This window comes from Myotis lucifugus, unplaced genomic scaffold, assembly GCF_000147115.1.
Source record: "Myotis lucifugus unplaced genomic scaffold, Myoluc2.0 scaffold_145, whole genome shotgun sequence".
NCBI classification, from domain to species: Eukaryota; Metazoa; Chordata; class Mammalia; order Chiroptera; family Vespertilionidae; genus Myotis; species Myotis lucifugus.
The window spans coordinates 1,278,567-1,292,961 of record NW_005871193.1 but is presented as its reverse complement, the minus strand read 5'-3'; the positions used below and the strand labels follow the sequence as shown (position 1 = coordinate 1,292,961).

Here is a 14,395-nt window from a genome sequence, read left to right as displayed (position 1 = left end):
GAGGGCCTCCCAGACAGGGCTTGTCCCCTTCCTCAGGGGTGTTCAGAGGTCCACTGTCCCCCCACAGCACCCCCCTCCAGCTCTCCAACCTTCAAAGCAAGCAGCCCCCGGACCCCAGCCCTCGGGGGGCCTCAATGGGTCCCATTGTCCAAGAGGCTATTTGGCTTGACCCCAGCCCCAAGCGGCAGGACAGCGAGCTTGGAGAGGGGTCTGCCCTGTCCCCTCCTCAGCCTGGGCCGGCCGCCTGTGGGGCAGGGGCCCCGCTGAATGTGACCTATTGTCTTCGGGGGTGGATTTAGGAAGTGCCAAGCTCCCATCAAACAGCCCTGCTCCTCGGGGAAAACAAAAAAAGGGCTGTTCATTTGGGACCTTTTTTCCTTATCTCCTTTTCCTATCTCCTCGGGCTTAGCTACGGTGTAGTGTTCAAAACCACTTCCCCTCGGAGCCAATCAGAAGCTGGGGCTCACCCCGCGGCCCTGAGGTAAAGCTATTTATAAACGCCTCCCTGGATTATTTGAGCAGAGCCCTTTCGCACACCTCTGGACACCTTTCAGCCGCCCGCTCCCAGGCACACCTGCAGCCCTGCCCCGCGGCTCTGCTCACCCACCGGTAAGCCCCACCCAGCCACCCCCCTGCTTGAGGAGGGATGACAGGACCGTACTGGTCAGGGGGTGGGCTGGGTGCCAACCTGAGCACAAGTGGGAGGCACGCTCGGCCCCTGGGTCTGAGAGCAGCCCCTGGCCCGGGAGCTCAGAGGGGCCCAGTGGTCCTCACTTCCATGGGGGGACCTAGCTCCAAGGCAGGAGGCCACGGGGAGCTTGTGGGATGGAGGCTCGGTTGGAGGAGGTCTGCCGGCCCCCAAGCAGAGTGAAGAGAAACAGCAGCTCCTTCGCAAGCGCTCCTCTCCTTGCAGAGAAAAGAACAAAAATGCTGGACCTTCTGGGGCGCCTGCCTTTGAAGCTGCTGGCTGCACCTCTCCCTTTCTTCTCAGTCTTGGAAGCAAAAAGCTCTTAATGCTTGGCTCCCGGGCCTGCCTCCCCTCCCTCTGCCCCCCAGATGTCCTCTGCCGCTCCTTCACTTCTCCACCAGCTCGGGGCACCAGCCTGGGCGGCATGGGTCCGTTTTTGTCGCCGTTAATCCCGGGGGCGACTGGGGATCCAGCGCTTTCAGACACGTGGGGTCCAGGGGACCTGACGCCCAGGTGAATCCTTCAACAAGAGGGTCTGGGCCAGCTCCACCGGCTCCCAGCCTCCTCACCGCAGCTCTGGGGGGATCCCTCTGGCGTTGCCCCTGCTCCTCAAAATGAGCCCCCAGCGTTCCAGCGTAAACACTCCATTTACACTTGGCCCGCTGGTCTGAGTACAGGGAGGGAAACTGGCTTTAAGGGTGTGCCCTCAGAGAGGCGTAGCCCCTCTGTTGGGCAAATCAGGAGGTTTACCCCCTGGAAGGCTTCCCTCAGTCACCTCTCTCCCAGAGCCTCCCTCCCCCTGGTCCTCCTCATTCTCTCTCCTGGGCCCTGGCTTTCAGAGCCTGGTGGGACCTCCCCAGGCAGCATGGAGACCAGCCCCCGTGCCTCCTCCTCCAGCAGGATGGCCCTCCCGGGCACGGCCAGAGCCTGGCGGCTGTTCTGATGCCCCCTGTATGAAACCCGGGGACGAGGGCGGACTCGTAGCTCCTCATGTGGAGGGGCCTTCGGGGATTGGCACAAGTCGGTGGGTGTTGCTGCCCTGCCCCAAACAGCCAGAGTCTGCTCCATGAGCTCCCTGCGGGCCCGGGGGCCAGCTCAGCACTGACCGAGCTCGGACTGCTCGGCCGGCCCTTCACGGGTCTCCTTGTCCGCTCACCTGCCTCCGAGTGAGCTTAGCCCTAACCTCGCAGACCTCTGGGCGTCTCGCCTAAAAGGCCCATTTCAGGGATCCCGTGACCCGACCCGGGGCAGGTGTCACTGCTGGAAAGTGCTTCTCAAAGTCCAGCCTCCGTCTCTTTGCTGGAGCTTTGCTTCAGCCCTGCACCCGTCCCTGTCTCCCCCTTCTATCCCCCCCCCGCCCCCCCTTCTGCCAGGAACGCAGAGAGGGAGGGAAGAGAAGGCTTGGAGATGGGCGTGGGGACTTGAGGGGGGGCGGGGCAGTGACTCTAGGATGCCACTCCTTAGAACAGCGGGAGTGTGGGAGGCCAATTCAGGGGCATCCCAGGCGCCCCCTCACAATACTAGTGAGGAAGTTAGGCTGGGGTGAGGAGGCGATAGGAAATTTGCCCAAGAAACATGGGGACAATAGAAATAAAAGGAGTCTTGATATATGGCTTGGAGACCCGCAGGCCTGCGCTCTACACCCTTACTCCTTCTGACATGAACACGGTGCCCAGCTGACAGCCCAGCCCTCCTAGCCCAGCCCCAGCTCCCACCCCACCCACCCAGCCACTCAGAGGCGGCCCTCTCCTTCCCTGTGGCTCCCACCCTGGATGAGGCAGGGAGGAGCCCGCAGCTGGAGCAAAGGGGAAACCTCAAAGTGACCTTTCCTCTCCCCAGAACACAGCGACAGCCCAGGTAGGAACCAGCGATAAGAGCGCCAGGGGGGTTGGCCCGGCCAAGACTGCTCCTGTGCCTGGCACATGTGCACGTCCAAGAAACCCCCACGTGCACAGCGGGCAGGATTAAGGAGTCAGCCCGGGTCACAATGACAGAATCACCTCCAGACCTGCCGAACCCACACACACAGGATCCTCGCCTCCCTGCTCCCCGGATGCCCTGCCCTCTTCTAAAAAGAGTTCCTGCTTTGCTTCTCACCAGTCCTGGGACATTTTGGAGGGACAGCGCATGGGGAGGGCAGGGGGGATGGGGGGGAGATGTAAAGGCAGATGTGAAAAGGAAGGTCAAGAAAGGCAGGGACCTGCCTGAGGTTGCAGGGCAAGAAAGAGCATCGGACAATACTCGCAGTAGCAACCATAACAGCTCGAATCTCCTGCGCGCTGACCATGGCCGGGCACTGCTCCAGGCCGCTCTGTGCGTTAACGGGCACTGTGCCAAGCCCATCTCTGCCCACAGTGCTCTGAGGACGTAGCCAGGCCTAGTCACTGGGTGAAGATACCTGTGGGCTTTCTTTTGTATGAGTTCACTGCAGGGGGGGGGGGGGAATTAGGGTTCTAATGAGGGTCCTGGAGAAGCTCAGGAGGGGGTCTGGTCTGGCCCACGCCCTCCCCACAAAGTCCATTCCCCCTTTGCACCCCCCTCTAGCTCCTTAGCTCTGCAAAACCAGTGGCTCCCCTGGCCCCCAGGTGTGACTCCACGCCCCTGCCAAGCCTTGGGATTGCCCATACGCTCACCTCGCCTGCCCTCTGCGCTTCCCTCCTGCCCTCTGGGGAACAAAGGGGTGTCCCTGCCCTCCACTTCCCCGAATCCCCCAGCCCCCCTCTAGGTCTCTCCCGTAATTCAGGACGGGCCCCTCCTTTCCTCAGAAGTGGGGAGGGGGCAGGGACACCCTTTTGTTCCCCAGTATTGTCACACGGCACCTGCTATTCATCCCTGACCCGTGGGGGGATGGAGGTGCTGTTTGAAGGGAGGCAGGGCTCTGCGAGACACACCTGCCAATTGAGCACTTAACTTTCCTCAGCGATGCTCACATCATCACATCATTCGGCAGGGCTCTGTGTTTGTTTAACTAGGGATCAAGTCATCACATCTTCTATGCCTCTCTCCCGTCCCTGCTCCCTCCTTCCCCTCCCCACCCCTGACCGAGCATTGAAAGAGCCCCCTGGGGGTTCCCGAGAAGTCCTCACCTCTCTGAGAACCATCCAGGAGAGGGGGTGCCCCCGCCTGCTGGCTCACCCTGTCTGCTTCTCCCATCCCCCTTTCCTCCCAGGCCTGAAGGACTGGCTCCGATGAAGTAACCTCCCATCCTATGCCCCACCCCACCCCAACCCCGACTCTTGGAATTAGGAAGTATGACCAGGGCACCTCCTCACCAGGAGCTGGAGCAGAGCCACTCTGCCTGTCATGGTCCTGGGAACCCAGAGGCCAGGAGAGGACTCCAATCCCCTGGCAGAGCCCTCGAGAAGAGCAAGACCCTCTCCTGCCAGCTGAGATGGAAGGGCACTCTGGCTGCCACTCGGGGGCCAGCCCCAGGGAGCAAGAGCAGGGTCACCTCTGGGAGGGCTGGGCCTTTGGCAGGGACTTGAGCTGGAGCCTGAGGCCTGGTCCAAAGTCCCATACCGCCCCCCTCTCTCTAAGACTCAGTTTCTTCAGCCGCAGAATGAGAGGATGGGGCTGGTCTAGCCCTCAAGTTCTCCTCTAGACAGAACTTTCTAGGCCAGCGGGCTGCTGGGTCTCCTTTTGCGTGTGGTACAAACTGGGGATTGAGAAAGTACCAGAGCCTCTTCCTTCAACACCCTATTGCTGGAATGAGATGGGCAGAATAACAGGGGAAGGAGACAGGCTTGCGTTCCAGTAAAGCAGGGGGCTTTTCCTCCTCTGCTGGCCTGTGCCAGTGGCGACTGCCCATCTGTAGGAAGGGTGCCCACAGGGGCAGAAAAAGCCCCGAGCCCCCCACCTGAGCTCCCAGAAGGATGGAAGGGCAGCCTGGAGCGGCCCGAGCCAACACTGCACAGGCTGGTGAGGCCCACAGCAAGGAGATCCGGGGAGAAAGAGTTCCCAGGGCAGGGGCTCAGGAAAGCTTCATAGAAGAGGAAGCAGGAGGAGGGAGGAGGAGAGGCCTGGGAGGGGAGGGGAGGAACCTAAGCAGGTCTTAAGGATGGGCAGGTCCAGAAAGGAAGGAGGAGTCAGGGTCCCTCCCCGAGGTAAAAATGAGCCATGCTTGCTGGGGGGACTGGACGGTGCTGTGGGACACGGCCAACAGATGTACCCAGGTCACCAAAACATGGCCGCATAGTTAAAGGACAAACATGCTAAAAATAAGGAGTTTGGGCTTGATCCTCCTGGAAAGGAAGACAGAAGCTGGGGGTTTCTGAGCTGGGGGCGTAGTCTGGAGACCAGCGATCAGTTATCAGGCGATTGCAATCATCCAGGTGTGAGATAAGACCTGCGGGGGTGAGGCCTGGGAGAAACAGTAATGGGACTGATGAACAACTGTGTGGAGGCCGAGGCCGGGGTAAGGGAAGGGCAGGGACAAGTGTAGGGGAGAGGCCTGGGTGACAGGGAGAAAGGAACCACTGAGGAAATGGGGAAACAGGGCCAGTTGCGGGGGGGTGGGGGCTGGGTTCGTAGGGTTTCAGTAGGATCAGATGGTAACAACCCCCTCCCCACAATGTACTACTAGAACTTAGAGACTTGGAAGCTGGCGGAAAAGGGGCTTCTGGATCACTGCCTGCCCCTTGGCATGGAATCAAGATCTCCCATCACCCCCTCTTCCAAGGCGGTCCCCTCTTCCGGGTCAGCCCCCTTTGAAAATATTGGCTATTCTTTGGCAAGCGGTCTTCAGTGGCCTGGAATAGACCTCCCTCAACTAGGCTGGAGCCAGGCTGGAGCTGTGGGTTCCTCCTGAGGGTCGTGTTCCCCACTCATTGCACCCAAAGGACCCTCCAGGCAAACCACCTGGAAAGCTAGACCCTTCCCGCCTCCGGAGAGGGTAGGGAGCAAGGCCACCCTGCCTTCCTGGAGGGACGGGTCTGGAAGTCTCTGAACTGTCTGTCCTAAGAGGAAGGAAGCCCCCTCCACTGTAATCCTGGTAGCCATCCCTGTTACCTTTACGGGGTGCCCTGGCAGGCCAGCCACTTCGCACACGCGCTCTCCACCACAACCACCTGGACTGTTGGTATCCCCACTTACGGATGCAGAAACCGAATCTTGGAACCCAGGTCATCGGGCTCTAAAACTTGTGCTGTTTTCCTTATGCCCCTGGGCCTCTCATTTCTCCCACCGGGATGTCTCACGTGCCGTGGCTCTTGCTCAGTCCTGCCCATGTCTTCTCCAAAACACCATTTATTGATTCACTCAACAAGCATCTGTTGCATACATACTAAGCACCAGGCAAGGGGCTGGGCACAGGCGCTGTGGGCAGGTTCAGCCCACTTCCCTCCCAGCCGGGCACCATCCGTGGGGCTTTGCCGGGTTCCCAGCCCAGGCCGATGGCTGCTGATGGACCTCGGGTCCCACAACCAAATGGATGGAATGCACCAGCTCACCCTTTGTTGATTTGGGCACAATCTTATTATAATAACAACTCACATTTGCAGGCTTCTTTGCATATTACACACCCTTTCTTGTCCGTTACCTCATTTGCGCCTCACAACCACCCCGTGAGAGGCCCGTTACCCCCATTTCCCTGACAAGAAACCTGAGGTTCAGAGGTAATGCTGCCCCTTCCACCCACCAGTAAAGCCAGACTAGAACCCAGGCTTCTAGACCCTAGTTCATGCACTTCCCCTCTCTCCCCCCGCTTCTCTTCCACAAAAGGTATCAACTGCTCCCCTCTGATAACCTCCCATACACCCAGGTTCTCCCCTAGGAAGTCAGGGACATCCCTAACCCCGAGTGGTTTTCACCTCCAACTCCATCTCAAATCTTTTGCCAAACTGGCCACCCGCCCCTTGCACCCCACCTCCCAGAATTCAACCCTCCCTCTAAGCCTGCCCCCCTGGCTTTCCTCTCCCTCCTGCCTCCTCCAGGGTCCCCCAGGCGGCTTCTCCCAGCTCCGGGAGGACAGGGGACAGGAGGGGAGACCAGTGGTTGGAGGAGGGAGGGGGAGGTTCCCACCGGAAGCTCCTCTGGACCTGCAGGGCCCGGCACTCAGCTCTGCCGGCTGGGCTCCTGCCACACCAGCAAGGTTGCGCAAAACTCGAGGAGGAGAGAAACAGCAGTACACAAGGGTGGGGGAAAGGTTAGGTACAGGAAGTGTGTGTGGGAGAAACAGCAGCACAGTCCATCCCAATTTCCCCAAATACGCATTGTCCTTCATCCCCAGGGAAACCTGTTGGTGAAGTCCTAGGTGTCTCCTTCCAGAAGGGGACTCCTTGAGGTCATTGTGCCCATCCCCCGGCCTCCAGGCAGGCTGTTCTCTCTATTCCTTCCAAGCTGTCTGGCTGAATGGTATTAGCCTTTCTGCCCGGGGAAATTGAGGCTTGGGGCGGGGCTTGTGGAGGCACCAGGGGCCTTTCGGGGGGAGGCAAGGGGTCGAATGAATATGCTGAATCACAGCTGGGACTCCTGCCCTCCCACTCCCACCTTTTCTCTGCGTGGTGTTCAGCGGGGGTGACGGTGATGTCACAGGTGCAGTGTGCCAGCCATGTGCTGGGCGCCAAGCAAAACAGCCAGGGCGAGTGTGTGCATCATCAGTGCCCGGGAAGGAAGGCCACCAGAAGAAGTGAGTCTCGTGGAAGGACTTGAAAGAAGGAAGGGAGGCACCTTCTGGAGGGGGGCGGGGAAGCCCAGCATAAAACCGCTGCAGCCAGGACTAGAGAGAGAGGGCCCAAGCTGGCGCTGAGGAGGGATGTCCCTCATCCTCCCCTTGTCTGCTTCTCCCCAAGCCTGTAAATGCCCCAGACATGAGCCAGCCCAGGCCCCGCTACGTGGTGGACAGAGCTGCATACTCTCTCACCCTCTTCGATCATGAGTTCGAGAAGAAGGACCGGAAGTACCCACTGGGAGAGAAACTTCGCTATGCTTTCAGGTAATGTGACCCAGAGCCCAGACTCCTCTCCTCTGCTCCCCGCCGAGTCTCTCCCGTACCAGGCAAGGCTCTTGCACCAGCATCCCTCACACAGAGCTCGGGGAAGCCCTGGGAGGGCTGGTGTGGGACCCTGAATGGAAGATCCTATCATGTCAACTGTCCTGAGACTCCCAGGGAGGATGGGGAGTAGGAGCAAAGACCCCCCCCCTCACCCCGCAGCTTCAGCAGGACCATCCCCAACCCCCTGCATGAGGTCTTGCCATCTTCTCAGCCCACTCAAGTGTTTCTTGAGTTCTGAAGGGAGCTAGAGATGGGCACGCTACAGCATGGGGTGGGGGCATCAGAGCCCTTGCTGCAATGTCCCATCCCCTCCTTGTTAATGAAAATCTGAAGCCACCATCACCCCATGCTCTTGTCCCCTTTCCCTCCTAGACGGTCCTTCCTTCTCCTGGTCCGGAGAATGCCCCAAGGTGGCCCTAAAGGGTACCTACCGGGATGTGGCCCCTCCAGCCTCTGGGCCATTTCCGGTCTCAGGTCCCTGGAACTGGGGCGGTGGGTAGTGAAGCCTGGCCTCTAAGGGGGTGACCTACACCCACACTCCAGAAGCCTGAGGCCACAGGTTCGCCTTCCCCCTTCCCAGACTTCTGGCAGGCCGAGCTCGGGCCTCTCTCAGGCCTCGCTGTAGGCTGGCTTACTCTTCCCCACTCCCCAGGGGAAACGGCTGATTCAGTTACCTGGATTGAGGTCACTGGCAATGGCTGAAGTGGAGATGCAGGTGGAACTGGTTCAGACCAGGGGAATCACCCACTTCAGTTTTCACCAAAAGCCCGGGCCCAACCCTACCTCTCCTAAGAGGCTCCATCTCTGCCCAGTTACAGCCACGGCCTTGGGGGCCTTGTGTTCAGGCTCTGAACCCACAGCTGTGCTTCTCGGGCAGGTGGGCTCTGCCCTCCTTGGTGCCCAAAGAATTTAAGTTTGGATTGTTTCTGCACTGGAGGGATGAGCATATCTGCTGTTGTCCTAAAAGTTTCTGATGATGAAAACTATGAAGGGATGTAGGAAACTAAGAGTTCCCATGAGGCTGGCATGAGAGCCTTGAACAGTGCCTGGCACACAGAAGGTGCTCCGATAAATATTTGTTGAATGAATGAAGAATGAATGAAGAATGAATGAATGAATGAATGTCAAGAAAGCTAATCCCTCTGCCCACTTCCTTCTTGCCTTCTGGAGCCTCTGTATAGGTGTTTGGCATCACTTTCTAGCTCTTCTCTCAAGTTTCAGATTGTTTTGCTCAACACATGGCAGGCTTGCAAGTAAGGCTGGGCAGGTGAGGCTGGGCAGGTGAGGCTGGGCAGGAATGAGCCTTCAAGTGGGTTGTTTCTCTTTCGCTAGCCAGCTCTCTATTCACAAGTCCAGTTTTCCCAGCCACACACGAACCTGAGAGAGTTCCTGCAGGGCTGGTTCTCTCTTAGGACAAGGCTTTAGAGATGCATTAAGCCATTTACCACCAGTCTAGCTCCCATCCACCATCCCAGGGAAGGGAGAAGCGCCCGCCTGCCCCAGAGGGGACTAGGGAGTCAGATGTGGGTGGTGGAGCTTTTCCATCAAGTGTTGGTTCAGATAGAAAATCTGCACGGACTATACAGGGTACAAAGCATTTTCTGTGTGTGTTTCAGTCTTGGGTGAAATCCAGGGGACCCGGTGTCAGGGGAACTATTGTTGAACAGCAGCAAAGAGCAAGAAAGGAGGCCTAATCAGAGCGGGCCAGTGAGTCACCAGCTGGGCCCTGGATATCTGAGTTTCCTCAACTGGGAAAAGCAAAGCAAATGCCTCCCACCCTCTTCTAGTCATCAATCCCCCAGCTGTCACCCTCCAGTGTGCAGGCCCTTGTTCCTACCGCTCCTGAGTTTCTATGAAAGGGCCTGGAGGTGTTCAACAAACAGGGCAGGGATCAGCTCTCCCGCCCCGCACTCACCAATCAATGAACAGCTCCCATTCTTCCCTCCCAGAGGAGTTAACAGGGGGATAAACTTGGTGTTGGAGTCATCGCACATGAAGGATGCTGGGTCCACGGGGCACACCCTGCAGGGACAATGGGGCCTTCCTCTTGGAGAAGTTCTAAGAAAGATGGCAGCAGCCCCTACTCAGACTGAGTTTCTTTCTTCCCCCTCCCCCTTTTCTGTGCTGTTTGAATTTTTACAGTGAGAACACAGTCACTTTTTACAGGAGAAAGTTTTAGCAACAAGCCTGTAACCTACTCCTTCTTTTTACCAAGAATCCTTGAGGGGAAGAAAAGGATCCTCACTCAGATCCCCTTGCAAACAATCTGGTAACTAGAGCTTTTGGCAAGCAAACGTATGGCATTCACTAGTAGAAAGATAATGGTGAGTCTAAATCTGTAAAATGTGTTTAGCAATACAAGGTGGGGCAAAAGTAGGGTTATAGTTCTGAGTACACAAAACACGGAGTTTATTCTTGTATTATTACTTATTGTATTATTTTTCCATGCAAACAACTGTAAATACTTAGTCTGCCTGGATAGTTTATTGTAAATACACTTGGGCAGACTGAGTTTCTTTTTTTTCTAATATATTTTTATTGATTTCAGAGAGGAAGGGAGAGAGAGAGAGAGTGATAGAAACATCAGTGAGAGAGAATCATTGATCGACTGCCTCCTGCATGCCCCCCCACTGGTGATCGAGCCCACAACCCGGGCATGTGCCCTTGATTGGAATCAAACCTGGGACCCTCAGTCTGCAAGCTGACACTCTATCCACTGAGCCAAACCACCAGGGCATTTCTTTCTTTCTTTCTTTCTTTCTTTCTTTCTTTCTTTCTTTCTTTCTTTCTCTCTCTCTCTCTCTCTCTCTCTCTCTCTCTCTCTTTCTTTCTTTCTTTCTATTTTAGAGAGGAAGGGAGAGAGAGACAGAAACATCAGTGATGAGAGAGAATCATTGATTGGCTGCCTCCTGAATGCCCTGGGGATCCAGCCCAAAACCTGGGCATGTGCCCTGACCGGGAATTGAACCCGTGACCTCCTAGTTCATAGGTCGACGCTCAACCACTGAGCCACGCCGGCTGAGCCAGACTGAGTTTCAATACCGGCTCATCCTTTCACTTATTTATTCACTCATTTATTCAACATATACTTATGAAGCGCCCCAAGGTAGTGCACAAGGTATACAGAAATGACAAGAGAGCCAGACTTCTCACCATTGTGGGTTTGCTGTTTAGTGGGCGAGGGAGATGAAAAGCAAGTCATTAAACACGGGGCACTCATAGAGCTAAGAAGCCCAGACAAGGGGGCCCAAGCCTGTGTTCCATCAGCCAGGAGCTCAGAGAAGCCTTCCCTGGAGAAAGGCCAATTGAGATGGGCCTGAACTTGACACCTCAGAAGGTTAAGCCACCAGGAAATCCCTGCCTTTAAGCCAAGTCTTGTAGACTTCCGAGCAGGCGGCATCAGTCAGAAGACCTCCAGCCCATGCACAGGGCGTGCTGATGGTTCTCAAGAGAAAGTCCCTGCTTTTCCTTCTCAGTGTCGCAGACTGTACAGTATGCGTGCTCATCGCATTTTGAATGAATTTTGAATGAATGATGAACAGCAACAGGATATTGTAATCCCTCCCCAACTTGGAGCGCCCAAGCCGGAGAAGTGCTGACTGGAAATCTGCCCGTTTTCCCTCCAGATGTTCCCCGGCCAAGATCAAAACCGTGGTGTTTGGGCTGCTCCCTGTGCTCTCCTGGCTCCCCAAGTACAAAATCAAAGACTACATCATCCCTGACCTGCTTGGTGGCCTCAGCGGTGGATCCATCCAGGTGCCACAAGGTGAGGGTTCCTCTCAGCCAGGCCTGCCCTCCCCACCCCACCTTCTGTGGCCTCCATAACCCCTGTCCCCTGAGCCTTCACTCTCTCGTCCTCTGCAGGCATGGCGTTTGCTCTTCTAGCCAACCTTCCTGCAGTCAACGGCCTCTACTCCTCCTTCTTCCCCCTCCTGACCTACTTCTTCCTGGGGGGTATACACCAGATGGTGCCAGGTAAGACCTCTCCCCTCCCAGCAGGCAGGAGGACGGGTGGTGTGAAGAGGGGTTCGGGTGGTTCTCCACCTACATACTCCTCTAGCTGATGCCGGTTGGTTCTCAAGGGACCATCACTGTGTCCGTCCCAGGTCCTCCGTGACCTTGGAGACACCACTTAGCTTCTGTGAGCTCAGTCAGCATTACCTGTTCTGCCTTCCTCCCTGGAATGGGGGGAAGAATTGGTGCAACAAGATAAACCATGTGCCATGAAGTGCTAAACAGCTGTGAGAAATTACCTTCTAACCCCAGGCTGGTCCCAGCAGCCACTGAGGGGAACATTGGGAGTTCTCTGGTGCTAAGTGAGACAGAGAAAGGACAATCTCCAAGCTCCATTCCTCAGGTGGCCAGTAAAATAGCATTAACAGCTGAGATGAAACAGTAGATCATGGTCAGATATGCGTGGTGCTATGCTGGAGAGCAGCCTGGGGGCCCTGGGGCTCCATCCCCTTGGGGGTCAGGGAGCAATCCTGGGCCCCTTGATGGTTTCCATGGGTTTGATCCAAACCTCTGACTTTTGCTGGCTGGGTGGGGCACCACAGGTACCTTTGCTGTTATCAGTATCCTGGTGGGTAACATCTGTCTGCAGCTGGCCCCAGAGTCAAAATTCCAGGTCTTCAACAATGCTACCAACCAGACCTACGTGGACACGGCGGCCATGGAGGCCGAGAGGCTGCATGTGTCAGCAACGCTGGCCTGCCTGACTGCCATCATCCAGGTGAGGGGACGGCCAAATCCCTGCCAGGGCCCCCGCCAGGAAGCCATCAGACCACCCTGCCCCTGACTCAGACCCAGCTTTGACATTAAAGCTGGTTTAGGGCTCTACCTCCTCCGTCTTTCCCATTCTCAGGGCCCCCAAAGACCTTGAAAAGCCAGATATCGCCTTCCCTCCCTCCAGCAGGTCCTTACGGCCAGCTTCCACACCTGATAAAACTGTCCTGCGTTTGGACTCTCTCAGACACTCGCGGCTTCTCTCCACTCCCTGTGCAGAGCCTGGCTCTCTGCCAGCTCCGTCCTCCTGTCTCCTGACTTCTCTTATCCCGCACCAGCCTCCTCTGCTCCAGCCACAGCATCGCCTGCATACATTTCCTTTTCGCCACACGCTAAGGACTCTGCTGGGTTTTGTGAAGGAAAACACAGCCTGACAGAATGCAAGTGCAGGAAGCAAACTCAGAGGGCACCTCTCATTCATTCATTCATTTAGTTAATGTTTCTTAGTTATTTCACTGTGCCAGGAACTGGGCTCGGCCCTGGGGATAAAAGATAAGTAAGAAAGGGGCCACGTTTTCCAGAAGCTCCCAGCCCAGCAGAGGAAATAGCCATGTCAACAGATAAATTTGTAGGCAGTGAGATAAGCAGCATAATAGAGCTATGTACAAGCAGCTGCGGGAACACCAAAAAGAGTCAGGAAAGGCCTCTCCTCAAAGAGAAGAGGTGACCTGGGTCTTAAAGGATGACTAGAAGTGACCAGTAAGCAAATGAATAAGGCCCGGAAGGGTGGTCCAGGCAGAGAAAAAGTGCCTCGCAAGCACTGAGGCCTCAGAGAGGGTGAACTCACCAGGAATGGCAAGGCAAGGAGTGTCGGTCTGGAGGGCAGGGGGCCTTTGGGGACGGGCCAGAGAAGAGGCTACAAAGGTAGGCATGGACCAGACAATGATGTTTGAGGTCTGTCCCCTAGGCTGTGGCTTTAGATCTGATTGGCAGTTGAAGGATCATTTGGGCTACGGAGAAGATGAGAGGTGGGAGGTGGATTAGAATCAATCCTGTTGGGGACCATACAGAGAGCCAGGCAAGAGTGCCGAGGGCCTAGGCCAGTGGTGGCCATGGAGAAAGCCGTGGAGACAGAAGTGGACTTGAGGCACATTTTGCCAGGAGCAAAACTAACTGGGCTCTGGTTACAGATGGGACGTGGGAGGTGAGGGAGGGATGACTCCCAAGGTATTGTTTGGCCAACTGGGTGGGTGGCAGTGTCATCCACTAACACTGAGGGAGGGCCAGTTTCATTCACAGATGAGGAAACTGAAGACAGACAGGTGGAGTGACAAAGAGGCCAGTGTCCTTAAGGGACCAAAATTCTGCTGGCACATTACAAAGGAAGACAAAGTCACGAAGGACTCATTTCCCTAGAGCTGCCGCTGCCCAGAGCTGCACAGAACTCCAGCCCTGGGTTTGGATCAGGCAAGTGTGGGAGCTGCTGACCCTCTTGGTCATTCCCCCCTCAGATGGGCCTGGGCTTCGTGCAGTTTGGCTTTGTGGCCATCTACCTCTCCGAGTCCTTCATCCGGGGCTTCATGACGGCTGCCGGCCTGCAGATCCTGATCTCGGTGCTCAAGTACATCTTTGGACTGACCATCCCGTCCTACACAGGCCCAGGCTCCATCGTCTTTGTGAGTCTAGGATAGTGCCCTGCAAATGGGGAGGGGCTCATTACAACAGCCAAGTTCACTGTTGTTATGATCTTCTCATTATGAGATGCTCTTGAGCAAGAGCCGGCTGACCCTGACCCGGTGTTAGGAGAGGATGCTGAGGGGGTTCTCACATTGGGAGGGAGGGTCAAACACATGACCTTGAGGGCTCCATGAGGTTCCCTGTGGTTAATCCCTGCAGAAAAGGAGAGGTACACTCTTAATAAGTTCCCTGTTCCACTGGCTGGGAAGTCCTTCCTGATGTCTAGTTTTTACCCTCCTCCTTTAACTTGAACT

At 56.3% G+C, this 14,395-nt stretch overlaps 1 protein-coding gene across 1 annotated transcript in view; it reads left to right on the top strand.

Moving 5' to 3' along the window:
- Nucleotides 1–542: 542 nt before the first annotated feature.
- Nucleotides 543–14,395, top strand: part of SLC26A9 (solute carrier family 26 member 9) — a 29,535-nt gene continuing 15,682 nt past the window's right edge. Inside the window, exons 1-6 of the mRNA XM_006094843.3 lie at nt 543–609; nt 7,477–7,619; nt 11,306–11,445; nt 11,544–11,654; nt 12,236–12,411; nt 13,916–14,080. Coding sequence (XP_006094905.1) covers nt 7,495–7,619; nt 11,306–11,445; nt 11,544–11,654; nt 12,236–12,411; nt 13,916–14,080 — 717 coding nt within the window. The 5' untranslated portion in view covers nt 543–609; nt 7,477–7,494. The remainder of the gene's footprint in view (nt 610–7,476; nt 7,620–11,305; nt 11,446–11,543; nt 11,655–12,235; nt 12,412–13,915; nt 14,081–14,395) is intronic.